General features: G+C 35.0%; 7 protein-coding genes across 7 annotated transcripts; 3 read left to right on the top strand and 4 right to left on the bottom strand.

Moving 5' to 3' along the window:
* Positions 1-216: 216 nt before the first annotated feature.
* htz-1 (Histone H2A.V) lies at positions 217-1,296 on the bottom strand. Its single transcript, XM_760084.2, has 2 exons — positions 1,091-1,296; positions 217-686 (listed from the first exon to the last, which is right to left on the bottom strand). Exons 1-2 carry the CDS (start codon positions 1,167-1,169, stop codon positions 307-309), a joined length of 459 nt encoding a protein of 152 aa, XP_765177.1. The 5' UTR covers positions 1,170-1,296; the 3' UTR covers positions 217-306.
* A 134-nt stretch (positions 1,297-1,430) lies between these two features.
* Positions 1,431-2,896, bottom strand: trappc5 (Transport protein particle (TRAPP) component family protein; the record flags this gene model as incomplete). The annotated part of the gene is made up of 6 exons (XM_760085.2): positions 2,769-2,896; positions 2,645-2,733; positions 2,150-2,331; positions 2,018-2,070; positions 1,699-1,770; positions 1,482-1,562 (listed from the first exon to the last, which is right to left on the bottom strand). The coding sequence occupies exons 1-6, from the start codon at positions 2,826-2,828 to the stop codon at positions 1,482-1,484; spliced, it is 537 nt and encodes a 178-aa protein (XP_765178.1). The 5' UTR covers positions 2,829-2,896.
* Positions 2,875-6,229, bottom strand: RH8 (DEAD-box ATP-dependent RNA helicase 8). Its single transcript, XM_760086.2, has 5 exons — positions 5,759-6,229; positions 4,870-5,038; positions 4,636-4,701; positions 3,317-4,157; positions 2,875-3,049 (listed from the first exon to the last, which is right to left on the bottom strand). The coding sequence occupies exons 1-5, from the start codon at positions 5,864-5,866 to the stop codon at positions 2,980-2,982; spliced, it is 1,254 nt and encodes a 417-aa protein (XP_765179.1). The 5' UTR covers positions 5,867-6,229; the 3' UTR covers positions 2,875-2,979.
* Positions 6,230-6,363: 134 nt separating this feature from the next.
* Positions 6,364-6,922, bottom strand: TpMuguga_02g00614 (uncharacterized protein). The gene is made up of 2 exons (XM_760087.2): positions 6,668-6,922; positions 6,364-6,590 (listed from the first exon to the last, which is right to left on the bottom strand). The coding sequence occupies exons 1-2, from the start codon at positions 6,714-6,716 to the stop codon at positions 6,397-6,399; spliced, it is 243 nt and encodes an 80-aa protein (XP_765180.1). The 5' UTR covers positions 6,717-6,922; the 3' UTR covers positions 6,364-6,396.
* Positions 6,632-8,299, top strand: RLIM (Ring finger domain protein). Its single transcript, XM_061305512.1, has 5 exons — positions 6,632-6,935; positions 7,173-7,334; positions 7,365-7,489; positions 7,586-7,672; positions 7,703-8,299. Exons 2-5 carry the CDS (start codon positions 7,226-7,228, stop codon positions 8,282-8,284), a joined length of 903 nt encoding a protein of 300 aa, XP_061162157.1. The 5' UTR covers positions 6,632-6,935; positions 7,173-7,225; the 3' UTR covers positions 8,285-8,299.
* An 811-nt stretch (positions 8,300-9,110) lies between these two features.
* Positions 9,111-12,102, top strand: TpMuguga_02g02615 (putative integral membrane protein; the record flags this gene model as incomplete). The annotated part of the gene is made up of 3 exons (XM_061305596.1): positions 9,111-9,897; positions 9,927-10,109; positions 10,767-12,102. The coding sequence occupies 3 exons, from the start codon at positions 9,111-9,113 to the stop codon at positions 11,990-11,992; spliced, it is 2,196 nt and encodes a 731-aa protein (XP_061162159.1). The 3' UTR covers positions 11,993-12,102.
* On the top strand, positions 12,079-13,050 carry TpMuguga_02g02010 (uncharacterized protein). Its single transcript, XM_061305508.1, has one exon. The coding sequence runs from the start codon at positions 12,137-12,139 to the stop codon at positions 12,947-12,949; it is 813 nt and encodes a 270-aa protein (XP_061162158.1). The 5' UTR covers positions 12,079-12,136; the 3' UTR covers positions 12,950-13,050.
* The last annotated feature ends 7 nt before the right edge of the window (positions 13,051-13,057 follow it).

Here is a 13,057-nt window from a genome sequence, read left to right on the forward strand (position 1 = left end):
TCGATGGAATTTATTATTAATAATTATTTAAATCTTTTTTATCTAAAAAATTTTTATAAATTATCAACTTTAAAAATAAAGTTCAAAGTTGATCGGGTTACGAAAATAAGTTTTCTCACCCAGTCATTTCTGCTGCAGTAACCACTCATTTACCAAAAAATAATTAACAAATGTAAAATAAATGTAAATAGGTTGCAAATAGTGTAAATAATGGGGTTAAATGAGTATTAGATTAGGGTATTGAAGTGATGAGTAAATTGCATCAACCTGAACGAACAACTCAACGTATAAATGTGAGGTGTGGGTTTACAGACGTTTCGGCGGTTTGACGAGGACGGGTGCGGGTCCTTTATTCATCAAAGCTTTATGGATGTGTGGGATGACTCCACCGCCGGCAATGGTAGCCTTGACGAGTGTGTCGAGTTCCTCGTCTCCTCTGATGGCCAGTTGCAAGTGACGTGGCGTGATACGCTTGACCTTGAGGTCCTTCGAGGCGTTTCCTGCCAACTCAAGCACCTCAGCGGTGAGGTATTCCAAAATCGCAGAGGCGTACACTGCCGCTGTTGATCCCACACGACCGTCAGCACTCACACGCGACTTCAACATCCTGTGAACACGACCCACCGGAAACTGTAATCCCGCCCTTGCAGCACGAGACATCGGTGTCTTCTTACCCTTTCCACTTCCTACGTTACGGTGTTAGGTCCAACGACAACTTTGTTTTCACACATATTAACTATCTACCCCTAGAGGGAGCTAATTTACTATAGTTAATTATATACCCCTAGAGGGAGCTAATTTACTGTATACCCCTAAAGAGAGCTACTAAAATATATACCCCTAGAGGGAGCTACTTAACTATATAACTATATAAGGGGAGAGGGAGCTACTTAACAGTGTTAATATTTGAACATCTCCCTCTTGGGGTACATAACATCTGAATAACTAGTAAAAAATAACTAACAAAACCCCTCCAATTATTAATAGAGATAAAACTGAGTAAAAATTTGCAAGTGCACCACGGTAGCAATGATGGTATAATTAGCTGTATAAATAAAAACGGAGTGAAAAAATGTAAGTGATGGTGTACCGGTTTTTCCTTTACCGCCTTTGCCCATGCCACCGACTTTCCCGCCGATTTTGCCTCCAATTTTACCGCCAGCGTCCATGGTTAAGTTCGAGAGCGCACACGTAGGTTGTGAAAAAGTGATTTGTTTCGGTTAATTTATTAAAAGAGAGAAAAAAAATCCAATAAAAATTTCAGTAAATTATTATTTCTATTTCACCATCACACTCTCTACAGATGCATCCCAATAACATACCCGACATTCACACCAATCACACTCACATACACTCAATCCCCTTCACATCCCTATACTATCTAATATATTATCAAATTATATTATCAAATTATATTATTTAATATATTTAATAAATTATATTATTCATTAATGAATTAATTGAGTTGTGAGTTGGGAGAATTATTTAATTGCTTGGACTAGAATTGTTAGTGACTTTCTGTTACTTTCATCCACTACGTCATGCGCACTCACCGTTACATTCTAATTAATACATTAATTCCTGTTATACGGGGGAGAAAGGGATAAATAGTGTTAATTACGGTGTTTAAGGCTCCTTCTGCTGGTAAATAATGTGGTAAATAATGTGGTTAACAATTGTTAATATTTGTTGAGATACGAATTTGGCGGAGGTTAGTATACCTTGCACGATTCCACCTATAAAACTACCACACGACATATACTGCAATTCCTACACATTTATTACACCCCACTATTTCTCAATTTGCAACCTATTGGTATTTTATTTTTAATTTATAATTATTTTTTGGTAAATAAGTGGTTGCAGCAGCAGAAATGTTTGGGTGAGAAAATTTATTTATCCTAGCCCGATCAACTTTCAACTTTATTTCCAAATTCCAAAATTTACAAATATTTTTCAATAAATTTGATTAAAAAATAATTAATTGTTTGAGACTGTGGAGTGTGTAGAAAATTACCTTTGGCATTGAAATGTATTTCGTTATTTGAAACTCTCTATCATTCAACATATCTAACCACATATTATACCCGTTTATACATAATAATTATCTAACTCTGTAGTATATTTCAAGACAACTATGTGTTGTTACATTCTTTATTGTCGTCTCGTTCTTTGAGTAGAAGGCAGTGGTGGTTGAAGAGATACTTCCAGACCGTCGTTGAGATGAACGTGAGTAACGAAACGATGTTAGTAAACCTCGTCGTTATCTTTTCACGAACAGTTAAATAATCCAAGATCCTATTCCCTATCTCCACTCCCATACCACTCAATCTACAATATTATTTACTATATCCATATTAATACCGTATAATACTTTATTAGTATATAATTGTGGTTAATAATGTAAAAATGTGTGTAATACTGTATAAATGTGTATGTGTGTTAACTGGTGGTAGAGGGAGAGGGAGCTATCTGGATATATACCCCTAGAGGGAGCTATCTTACTATACTTTACTATATACCCCGAGAGGGAGCTACTTTAATATATACCCCTAGAGGGAGCTAATAATATAAGGGGAGAGGGAGCTACTTTAACTATTTACTATATTAATGGTATATAAATATGGTACTGTGTATTTGGTACATTTGGGTGAATGGAAGATCCTTGGAGGAGTTGGTGAGAGAGTACTGAACAATTTCCGAAAATAAAAAGCTATACGCGCTCAAAGATACCTAAAAAATTAATAAATAATTTGTGGAATCTTTACCTTTGATTTTTGCTTTATCAACGGTTGCTCCAGGATATTCCTACTCCTCAACTCATCCATAAAATAATACAATATTAAATAATAAAATAATATATAGTAATGGGTATGGATGAGAAAAAAAAATTAAGGTGGTAAAAAGTGAACAAAAAAACCACCTGCGATTGGTACACCCACCATTTACATCTAACAATAGTAATACTGTTAACAATAGTTAAGAGTATAGAGAAGGATCGACGTGTGCTGGTATCGGCTTTATCTCCGTCGCTAACTCCTCTTCTATTCTACAACAAACATTAACAATTTACTATACTTAACTATATACCCCAAGAGGGAGCTACTTTACAATACCTAATTATATACCCCTAGAGGGAGCTAATTAACTAATTAACTATATACCCCGAGAGGGAGCTACTTAACTATATACCCCTAGAGGGAGCTAAATTACTACATAAGGGAGAGGGAGCTAATAACTACTGTAAATAGTACCCCTAGAGGGAGCTAATTAACTATATACTATACTACTATAGTATACTAAATTGGTATCATACTTGAAGAGCGCTTCTTTATCTTGTTCTGTAACGAGATTGATTGCGAGTCCGAGGTGTCCGAAACGTCCGGACCTCCCGATCCTGTGAAGATACGTGGACGAGTTCTTGGGAAAGTCAAAGTTAACCACGACGTTGACAAAGCGGAAGTCAATTCCTCTGGTGAACAAATCTGAGGACACCAAACACCTACAGGCGCCATTCCTAAAATCGTGAAACACTCTGTTCCTATGCGACTGCATCATCTTCGCATGGATGTAGAAACAGGAGAATCCCAACTCCGTAATCTTCTTGGCCAGTAGTTCAACCCTGACCACTGAGTTACAGAAGATAATTGCTTGGTTAATTTGTAGCCTGGCGAATAAAGTTGACAGGCAGTGAACCTTCTGGCGTTCCTCAACGTAGGCGTAGAATTGTGTAATCCCCTTGAGAGTTAAATCGTCCATGAGGTTAATCTCATGGGCGTTTGGCAAATATTGTTCCTTAAACGCTTGAACACTCGCTGGGAAAGTGGCGGAGTATAAGATAATTTGCTTCTCAGTGGGAAGAAACTTCAACAGGGCCTCCACAATCGGACAGAATTCCTGTGATAACATCTTGTCAGCCTCGTCTAAGACTACTGTGGAACACTGGGATAACACCGCAACGCCCTTGTTAGTTAAGTCTAAAATACGACCAGGTGTACCACAGAGAATGTGGACAGGTTTATACAAACGCATAATGTCGTTACGGAGCGAAGTGCCACCAGTGGAAACCATACACTGGACCTCCAAGTATTTACCCAACTCCTTCACCACCGCACTAGTTTGCAATGCTAACTCACGCGTAGGCAATAGAATTAAACCTATAGTCAATAGTGTACCAACTATAGTTAAGTAGCTCCCTCTAGGGTATATAGTTAATTAGCTCCCTCTAGGGGTACATAAAGTAGCTCCCTCTAGGGGTACATAAAGTAGCTCCCTCTAGGGGTATACAATTAATTAGCTCCCTTTAGGGGTATATAAAGTAGCTCCCTCTAGGGGTATATAAAGTAGCTCCCTCTAGGGTATATAGTTAATTAGCTCCCTCTAGGGGTATATAAAGTAGCTCCCTCTAGGGGTATATAATTAGTAATGTGTAGTTAATTAGCTCCCTCTAGGGGTATATAATTAGTAATGTGTAGTTAATTAGCTCCCTCTAGGGGTATATAATTAGTAATGTGTAGTTAATTAGCTCCCTCTAGGGGTATACAGTTAAGTATAGTTAAGATAGCTCCCTCTAGGGGTATTAGTTAAGTAGCTCCCTCTTGGGGGTATATAGTAAAGTAGTTAAGAGTGGATTACCTTGAATTTGTGCTTCTGAGGTATCAAGTTTCTGGAGTAAAGGTATAACAAATGCAGCCGTCTTTCCTATTTCACACATCAATTATATATATTCAATAGTATTATCTAAGGGGTTTAGTAGGAGATAAATAAGAACTCCCGGAGAACTAAGTAGTAGGGAGATAACTAAGGAACTGATTATTATTGAGTAAGTTGTGTGATTGGTAGCAAGCACCGTAACGGGGTAAAAAATACCTGTGCCATTTTTGGCTCTGGCGAGAATATCATGACCGGCGAGAGCGATAGGAATACTTTCCTCCTGGATGGGAGAAGGACGCTCAAAACCCTTCTCAAAAATACCCATGAGCAACTCACGCTTCAAAAAATAATCCTCAAACTCACTACCCCTCGTCTTCGTCACATCCTAAACATATTTACACAACTTTATATTATTAACAGTAAATTAACACTAATTTAAGCTATTTTAGAGGTAAATTTATGGTATTTTAAGACTATTTTAGGGGTAATTTAGGACTAATTTAGAGGTAATTTAGGGCTATTTTTAGGCTATTTTTAGGTAATTTTAGGCTATATTTAAGCTATTTTTAGGTAATTTTAGGCTATATTTAAGCTATTTTTAGGTAATTTTAGGCTATATTTAAGCTATTTTTAGGTAATTTTAGGCTATATTTAAGCTATTTTTAGGTAATTTTAGGCTATATTTAAGCTATTTTTAGGTAATTTTAGGCTATTTTAGAGCTTATTTAGTACTATTTCTAGGCTATATTTAAGCTATTTTAGTAATATTTTAGTCATGTTTTAGGGCTTATTTAGCTTAGTTTTGTACTATTTTAGCTCTATTTTATGGCATTTAGGGGCTATTTAGAGTTATTTAGAGGCTATTTAGAGCTATTTTTACATATTTTAGAGGTTATTTTAGTACTATTTCTAGGCTATTTTTACATATTTTAGAGGTTATTTTAGTACTATTTTAGGGACTGTTTAAGGGCATTTTAGAGGTAAAATAAGGATTTTAATGGGTAAATTAAGCCCAAATTAGAGCCAACTCAAGAGAAAACCAAGGTAATTTAACACTAATTACGGAGTAAAAGTGAATAACTAACGGGTATTTAGAGTGGATTACCTCAGTTTTATAGCGTTTGTCTGCGTTTTTATCGAGAATATCTCGTTTCCAGGCGGGATCGACACTCGTGTCGTTTTTACTACTCGACGTATCCAACGATAAACTCATCTCAGTCCTCCACAACACAATACATTAAAATTTATTCTATCCCTCCAATTCCAACAAATTACTCAATTTTATTCTATTCTATTCTATTTTATTTTGTTTACAAATTATTTTGATTATTTACAAATTATTTTAATTATTAATTTAATAATTTGGTGAGAATTTGTGGATAAATTAACGAATTTGTAAGATTAAAGTTTAAATTACTGAAATAATTTGAAATCCGGCAGGGGTAAAACTACGATAAAAACCTTGTAAGAGTAAAATTTGGTTTGGTGGAATCAGTCAAAATTTGGCATGTAAATTTTATCCACCGATCCCATCCGTTCACTTAAACAACAAACTAAACTAATACTCGAAATAAACTTTTAATAAAACAAAACAACAAATCTCAACAATACCCTCACAGTCGGGCTCAAACAAAAATAACATTATTTTCCAAATTTATTTACTTCAACATTAAAATTCATAAAATAATTAATAAAATTAGTAAAATTAGCAAATTTGGTAAAATTAGTGAAATTAATGTTTTGTTAGAAAAAGATGTTAGGTTTATTTTTATTGAAGTTTTGTTCGTAGTTTGATAGGATTTGGTTATTTTCGAGAATTCTGCCGGAGCGCCGGTTTATGAAGGTTTCCCAGTCCTTGATGTCATTAATCCTCATCATCTTGACCACGCCGTCGTCCGTCGATACCGAACCGTACCAATACCTCCTCATCCCGCCATCTAATAAATTATTAAATTATTTCCAATCAAATTATTAAATTATTTTTCATTAAATTAAATTAAATATTGTTGTGTACCGTTTAGGGGAACGTCAATTTCTAAAATGTGAAATATATCACTTTTCATGATTAAAGTTATCTAATGTTGGATCTAAGTATGTGTGATTCTATTCGACACGTTCCATAACCTAAGAGAAAAAATTCCATAATCTAAGAGAAAAAATTAAACTAAGCTTAAGAATCGGTTAAATTTGTGTTTTCTCGAGATTGTTCAATATTTTGAAAATTTGCGATTCGCACCCTTGACAGTCATTTTATGCAATTCTACACTTTATCCTTCCATTAGGTAAATTAGTTAATTACACTTTTTCATATTTTATATACATTTTTACACTTTTATTTAACCGTTACGGCGCTGATTTTACTATATAAAATTCAATTTTGAGCATTTACTCAAATACTTCAAATTAATCCAATTTCTGTCAAATTATTCCAAAATTTGTCAGATTATTAAAATTTCTGTTAAATTACTTCAATTTCTATAAAAAATGTTTTTAAAATTAAATAAATATTTTTTTTCTAGTCGGCAAATTTGACCTTAAAAATCTGATCAAGATCGGTGCTTGTTGGATAAAAATGAACACAAATGTGGTTGAGCATTATATTGACTATAGTGACAACTTATACCAGCAGTCCCACAACACTGTAAATACCCCTAGAATCGGTCCGAATAGACTTCGAAGGAGTAAGTGACACAACTGTTAACACTCTGTAGACTCGAGCTTTCCTGTGATTTTTTACAGAAATGATCAAATTTCCAGACGGAATCGAAACAACGAACCACTCTCAACCAATCGCCACACAACACCAAATCGACAACTCTCATCACCAATCCCTAACGTATTTCTTACTTCATTTATTTACTTAGTTCATTTCTTACTTAGTTCGTTTATTTACTTAGTTAACAATTAGTTAATGTGTTAAGATTGGGATTAGATAAGCTTGACGAATCGGCATTCGGAGATAATGCGAATCCATGAGGAACTTTCAAGGTACCACAACGTAATACAGTCGCAACTACGGGTAAAATTTACAACTCTAACACCTCTTCAGAACTCACCCACATTCAACTCTTTCCAACACATTAACACCGATAACGGGGTTAATGTGCACGGGGTTAACCCTGTTAACGGTGTGAATATTGCCAGAGTAAATGGTGTGAACCCTGTCAACAGTGTGAACAATGTGAACAGTGTGAGAGATGTGAGGAATGTGACGCCTCGTAACTCTATTGGTAATGATTACATTTTTGTAACAAATGGTAGAGATAATTCCCGTGTGAATAGTTTTGACACGCGCAGTTTCAGCAGGATTAACAGTGACTCGCACTTGAACCTGAACCAGATTTCCACAATTCCAACCCAGTCAATCACATTAGTAGAGCCTGTGGAACTTCAGTTACCGCCTGAAATCATCGAATCCTTCCCTGTCAATAGTTTTACGTCAGACCCACTGGAGCTTGACGAGAGCCTAAGATCTTGCTCTGTGTGCCTTGAAGAGTATCAGCAGGGCACGGAAATTAGAAGATTGCCCTGCACACACTCGTTTCACAAGAACTGTATCGATACATGGCTCAGGAAAAGCACCATCTGTCCCATCTGCAAATTCAACTACATCGTCATGCTACAGATTTAATATTCTAACTATATATATATTATATATATTATATACTATGGTATATACTATGTATACTATGGTATATTATATATAGTATAGTATTATGTGTCTGGGTTTATGGCTAGTAAATCAGGTGTATTACACAGTATAACAACTCTATTATACATTATTTAAGCCTATTACAACCGTATTGAGGAGTATTAATTGGTGTATAGTACTGGAATAAGTTTTATCTTAGTGTATACTAAAGTATATAATACACTACAATACTCTTAGTACTACAGTATACATATACTCAGTAATATACCTAATACCTATACCTATAATACTATACTATAATATACTTCTAATACTATAATATACTTCTTAGAATACTGTAACACTATGACTAGAATATTATAATACTATGACTAGAATACTATAATACTATGACTAGAATACTATAATACTATGACTAGAATACTATAATATACTTCTTAGAATACTATAACACTATGACTAGAATACTGTGTACCCTAACTACCTAATACTATACTACTATAATACTATACTATATATAATATACTATATTGTATACTATGTATACTATGTATACTATGTATACTATGTATAATATATGTATATGTATAGTACTAAGAGTATATTAAGGTATATTAATAGTATACTATTAGTAGTTGTTACAGCCTCTTCAAGGGTTTAAATGGTATAGTTTAGAGTTACTTATCTCTTAATTATGGATTATTTATTATTTCTTAGGGGTTTTAAGTGGTATTGGTGTTGTGTTTTCCTGTGGGTATTAGGTGTTACGGGTAACTCTCAACACAATCATAATAATTGGGAAAAAATGAATTTTATCATCTTTTTACTGTTTATTAACGTGTTTATAAAAGTTTCCAGGGGTAACAATTTGTTAACTCAGGATATCCCGGGTACTAGTAAACTAACTAATCTGCACACTGACGTGGATAATAATTGCAGTGGTATTACGGGAGTAACAAAGTACCATGACGAATTTTGCACTGTGGAATGTGTAAAAATATTTAAAAAGTGTGCGTCAGAAGCAAATGTCATAAAGTGCGTGAGTAATCTCAAGTTGTACGACAAAAGTGCCAATTTATTCTTTAAAAGGTGTAAATTTACTCCGAATTTACAGGCCAAAATTGATAATTTTGAAAATATTATCACCAACAAATGTTTTATCACAAGGGCAGTTTACAGGAATTCCTGGCTCGACACACAGTCACACAGCTGCCACTGCGCACTCTATAACGCCGAACCCTGCACTCTAGACGATATACAAACTATCAACTATGTCAATTCTACTGATAGTGTTGACAGTGTGACTCAGGGTGTCAACAGTGTGATTGAGGGAGTCAAAATTGTAAGTGAGAGAGTAGTGGAGGAAGTGATTGAGGAGTTGCGGGGTTCGGGAATATGCCCAAAACTTAATTATCCTCCCTTGGTAAAGGATGATAAATCAATTTACACCGTTGCTCTGGCAAATAATAAACAACTTCACTGTCCAAAGAGTGACAATTTGAAGGATTGGAACCCTCCGATAAGTAATTTGCCAGACGAACAGTTACCAAATTACTGTAAAAACGGCCCCGTACACTCCGATAACACTGAAGGTAATAAATTACTCAATTAAAGTGTTTAGAGAAGGAATTTGAATGTGCTGACGTGAGGGGCGTGGGAACGGATTTGGACACTGAGTGTATAGACTTGTGTGAAGAGATTGAGCAGCACTGTGAGCAGTTTGACGCAAATTTAATCAGTTGCATCAGGGACAAATTAACACAAGAACAAGAATTCAACAAACTCAAATGCCAATTCGGTAAAGGTCTCCGTTACGGTGCTTGCACTCAGTTATTTACTTATTTATACTCATTTATTTACTACATAGTTCCTTAGTTACATTAGTAATTTTATTTAACATTTTACACATTCTTACACATTCTTACACATTTTTACACATTTTTACACATTTTTACACATTCTTACACATTCTTACACATTTACACATTTTTACACATTTTTACACATTTTTACACATTCTTACACATTTACACATTTTTACACATTTTTACACATTTTTACACATTTTTACACATTTTTACACATTTTTACACATTTTTACACATTTTTACACATTTTTACACATTTTTACACATTTTTACACATTTTTACACATTTTTACACATTTTTACACATTTTTACACATTTTTACACATTTTTACACATTTTTACACATTTTTACACATTTTTACACATTTTTACACATTTTTACACATTTTTACACATTTTTACACATTTTTACACATTTTTACACATTTTTACACATTTTTACACATTTTTACACATTTTTACACATTTTTACACATTTTTACACATTTTTACACACACTTAGTTACACACTAAATAAGACACGTTTACACATTTTTACACATTTTATTTAGTTAAATTTAGCTAATTATTTCATAATTAACTGAATGATTAGATGTTGGCTTGACTGAGATATGCACTGAACTATTTAAGGCGTCGGATAATCAAATCGAGTGCCTAAACCTCTGCAATTTCACCAAGGACACCTGCCAAATCCACACCAAACCAACCAAAAACACATGCAAACATACACTGTTCACAATTCAACCGTCTAACAATGTTAAAAATGATCAAATTCGGGGAAATCAGGGAAACAATGGGCAAGAGGAACCCGTTGATCCCGTGGTAACCCCTGAAATCAAGAGCAAAGTGAACAATTTTAACGAGAAATGTAAGTTTGTGAGTGGAAATAATTTGGGATTTGGTTATGTTTTATGTAAATTTAAGAGTGAAATTTGTTCATTTGGTGAGTGGTCTGACTGGTCAGATTGCACTTCCAACTGCATCGGATTTGATCACATTCCCACTCGTTACAGGACACGTAAAATTATTAACCCCGTTCCCCCCTGTGCTCGTCAAGCCCTAGGCACACTTGAGATACAAATTTGTACACACCTGCCCAGGTGTAACTCCGGCTGGATCACCACAACTCTTGCTGCACCCGTTGTCACCAGAGTAACAAAAAGTAATTCTACAAATAGTAAACCCTATCCCGACTGGGTCTATTACGCTCTAGAACAGTATCCCAATCTCGTCAACGGTGTTGGTGATGGTGTAAATGACACCAGCACACCCACAGCAGACACTCCCAACTCTACCAATACTGCTGCTAACAGTACCAATTCTGCTGCTAATACTGCTAATAGTAGTAATAGTAATAATAGTACTGCTAATAATGATAATAATAATAGTGAAGAGTGGGAGATAAGAAGGAGTGTGCGTGTGACAACGATAAAGGAGACGAAATGCGGCTGTCCTAGGCGGGTCAGGAGTATAAGATTTAGTGAGTTTATGGAAAGCGAGGGGTTAATTACGGAGCTACGAAAACTATGTAAACTAAATAAAAATAATCAGTTAGTTTTCGAGAGCGATGCCAGGTATGTGTACCACTGTAACTTGGGGTTTCTACTGAAGGAAGTGGAGACTAAGCATATAAAATGTGACGAGGAAGATAGCACAGAGTATATAATATGTAAAAAGGTAATTAGAAGGATCAGAAAGGACCAAATCACACTCCCGGCAATTGCCGTAACACTGGGCGTTCTCGCACTAATCCTAGTCACTGACCAAATTAACAAATTTTATAACCGCAAAATGTTCTCCAAACGGAAAAATCTGTAATGCCACAATGCCACATCACACATTCACCAACTTTCAATTTTTCCAATTTTTTCAATTTTTTCACTAACTTTTCAATTTTTTAATCAATTAAATAAAATTAAATAAAATTAAATATTTTGAATATTTTGAAAAATTTGTTATGTGATGGTATCAGTTGTGTTGAGTGGATTCCGTCGGATTTCTGTTATTCCCAGTCTTAAATTCTTACCTCTGAGGGCTTCAGTATTTAATTACTCAAGTCATCACCATGAGGAGCCGCCGCACTACGCCTACCGCGGCGACGGACTACCAGACGTTAAATGCGAAGAACTACAACACATGCTCCACCTAAACCAGAAACTCACCGAAAAAACCGCTCAACAAACCGAGAAATTTGGCTTACAAAATGATAATTTAGGTTTACAAAGGGAGAAAACGGGATTACAAAGTGATAAAATGGGATTTAAAACTGAGAAAACGGGATTACAGATGGAAAAATTAGGCATTGAAGGTGTTGACGGTCAGACAGAGGAAGTGTATAATGAGTTAAAAAATTTGTTTGCTAGGGTTTTATTATCGAATTGGCACGACACTGTGCAGTTGACGATGAATATGGACATTTGGGCTGGTAATTTTGACCGTTTAAGACGAGTAGCCAGGGACATACCACACGTGAAGTTACAACAGCTTTTAACAGAAACTAAAGAATTATTTGACGTTTTATACCAAGTGGAAGATTTACAAGATCACCTCTACGAGTTAATGGAAGAATTAGCCTTAAACCCGGAGGTTTCGGGGACCTTTGGAGGCACAAACTATAATCTCCACATCAACGAAGTAGTAAAGAGATACCACGAGTTAAAGAAAAGTTATCCAGAGTATACACAGAAACTTAAAGAATCGCTAGGGTACACACTAGCCATCATGAGACAACGGTACACTTTCAACTGGCCCGAAGAACATTCTTACTTTTATTAATCACTCAATTTTACTCCTTTTTTACACATCTTTACACTTTTTTACACTTTTTAACACTTTTTTACACTATTTAAAGCTGTTTTAATATATTAAAATACATTTATTAAA

This window comes from Theileria parva, chromosome 2 (assembly GCF_000165365.1).
Source record: "Theileria parva strain Muguga chromosome 2, complete sequence, whole genome shotgun sequence".
Taxonomy (NCBI): Eukaryota; Apicomplexa; class Aconoidasida; order Piroplasmida; family Theileriidae; genus Theileria; species Theileria parva.

What these genes read in the sequence shown, in the direction of transcription:
- htz-1 (XM_760084.2), bottom strand. Translation starts at nt 1,169, where the DNA reads ATGGACGCTGGCGGTAAAATTGGAGGCAAAATCGGCGGGAAAGTCGGT. An exon ending in AGGCGGTAAAGGAAAAACCG is followed by an intron (nt 687 to 1,090) that starts GTACACCATCAC and finishes ACCGTAACGTAG; the next exon opens with GAAGTGGAAAGGGTAAGAAG.
- RH8 (XM_760086.2), bottom strand. Translation starts at nt 5,866, where the DNA reads ATGAGTTTATCGTTGGATACGTCGAGTAGTAAAAACGACACGAGTGTC. An exon ending in ACAAACGCTATAAAACTGAG is followed by an intron (nt 5,039 to 5,758) that starts GTAATCCACTCT and finishes AAATATGTTTAG; the next exon opens with GATGTGACGAAGACGAGGGG. An exon ending in CTCAGAAGCACAAATTCAAG is followed by an intron (nt 4,158 to 4,635) that starts GTAATCCACTCT and finishes TATTGACTATAG; the next exon opens with GTTTAATTCTATTGCCTACG.
- TpMuguga_02g00614 (XM_760087.2), bottom strand. Translation starts at nt 6,716, where the DNA reads ATGAAAAGTGATATATTTCACATTTTAGAAATTGACGTTCCCCTAAAC. An exon ending in AATTGACGTTCCCCTAAACG is followed by an intron (nt 6,591 to 6,667) that starts GTACACAACAAT and finishes ATAATTTATTAG; the next exon opens with ATGGCGGGATGAGGAGGTAT.
- RLIM (XM_061305512.1), top strand. Translation starts at nt 7,226, where the DNA reads ATGAACACAAATGTGGTTGAGCATTATATTGACTATAGTGACAACTTA. An exon ending in TCCGAATAGACTTCGAAGGA is followed by an intron (nt 7,335 to 7,364) that starts GTAAGTGACACA and finishes AACACTCTGTAG; the next exon opens with ACTCGAGCTTTCCTGTGATT. An exon ending in TCTCATCACCAATCCCTAAC is followed by an intron (nt 7,490 to 7,585) that starts GTATTTCTTACT and finishes GATTGGGATTAG; the next exon opens with ATAAGCTTGACGAATCGGCA.
- TpMuguga_02g02010 (XM_061305508.1), top strand. Translation starts at nt 12,137, where the DNA reads ATGGTATCAGTTGTGTTGAGTGGATTCCGTCGGATTTCTGTTATTCCC.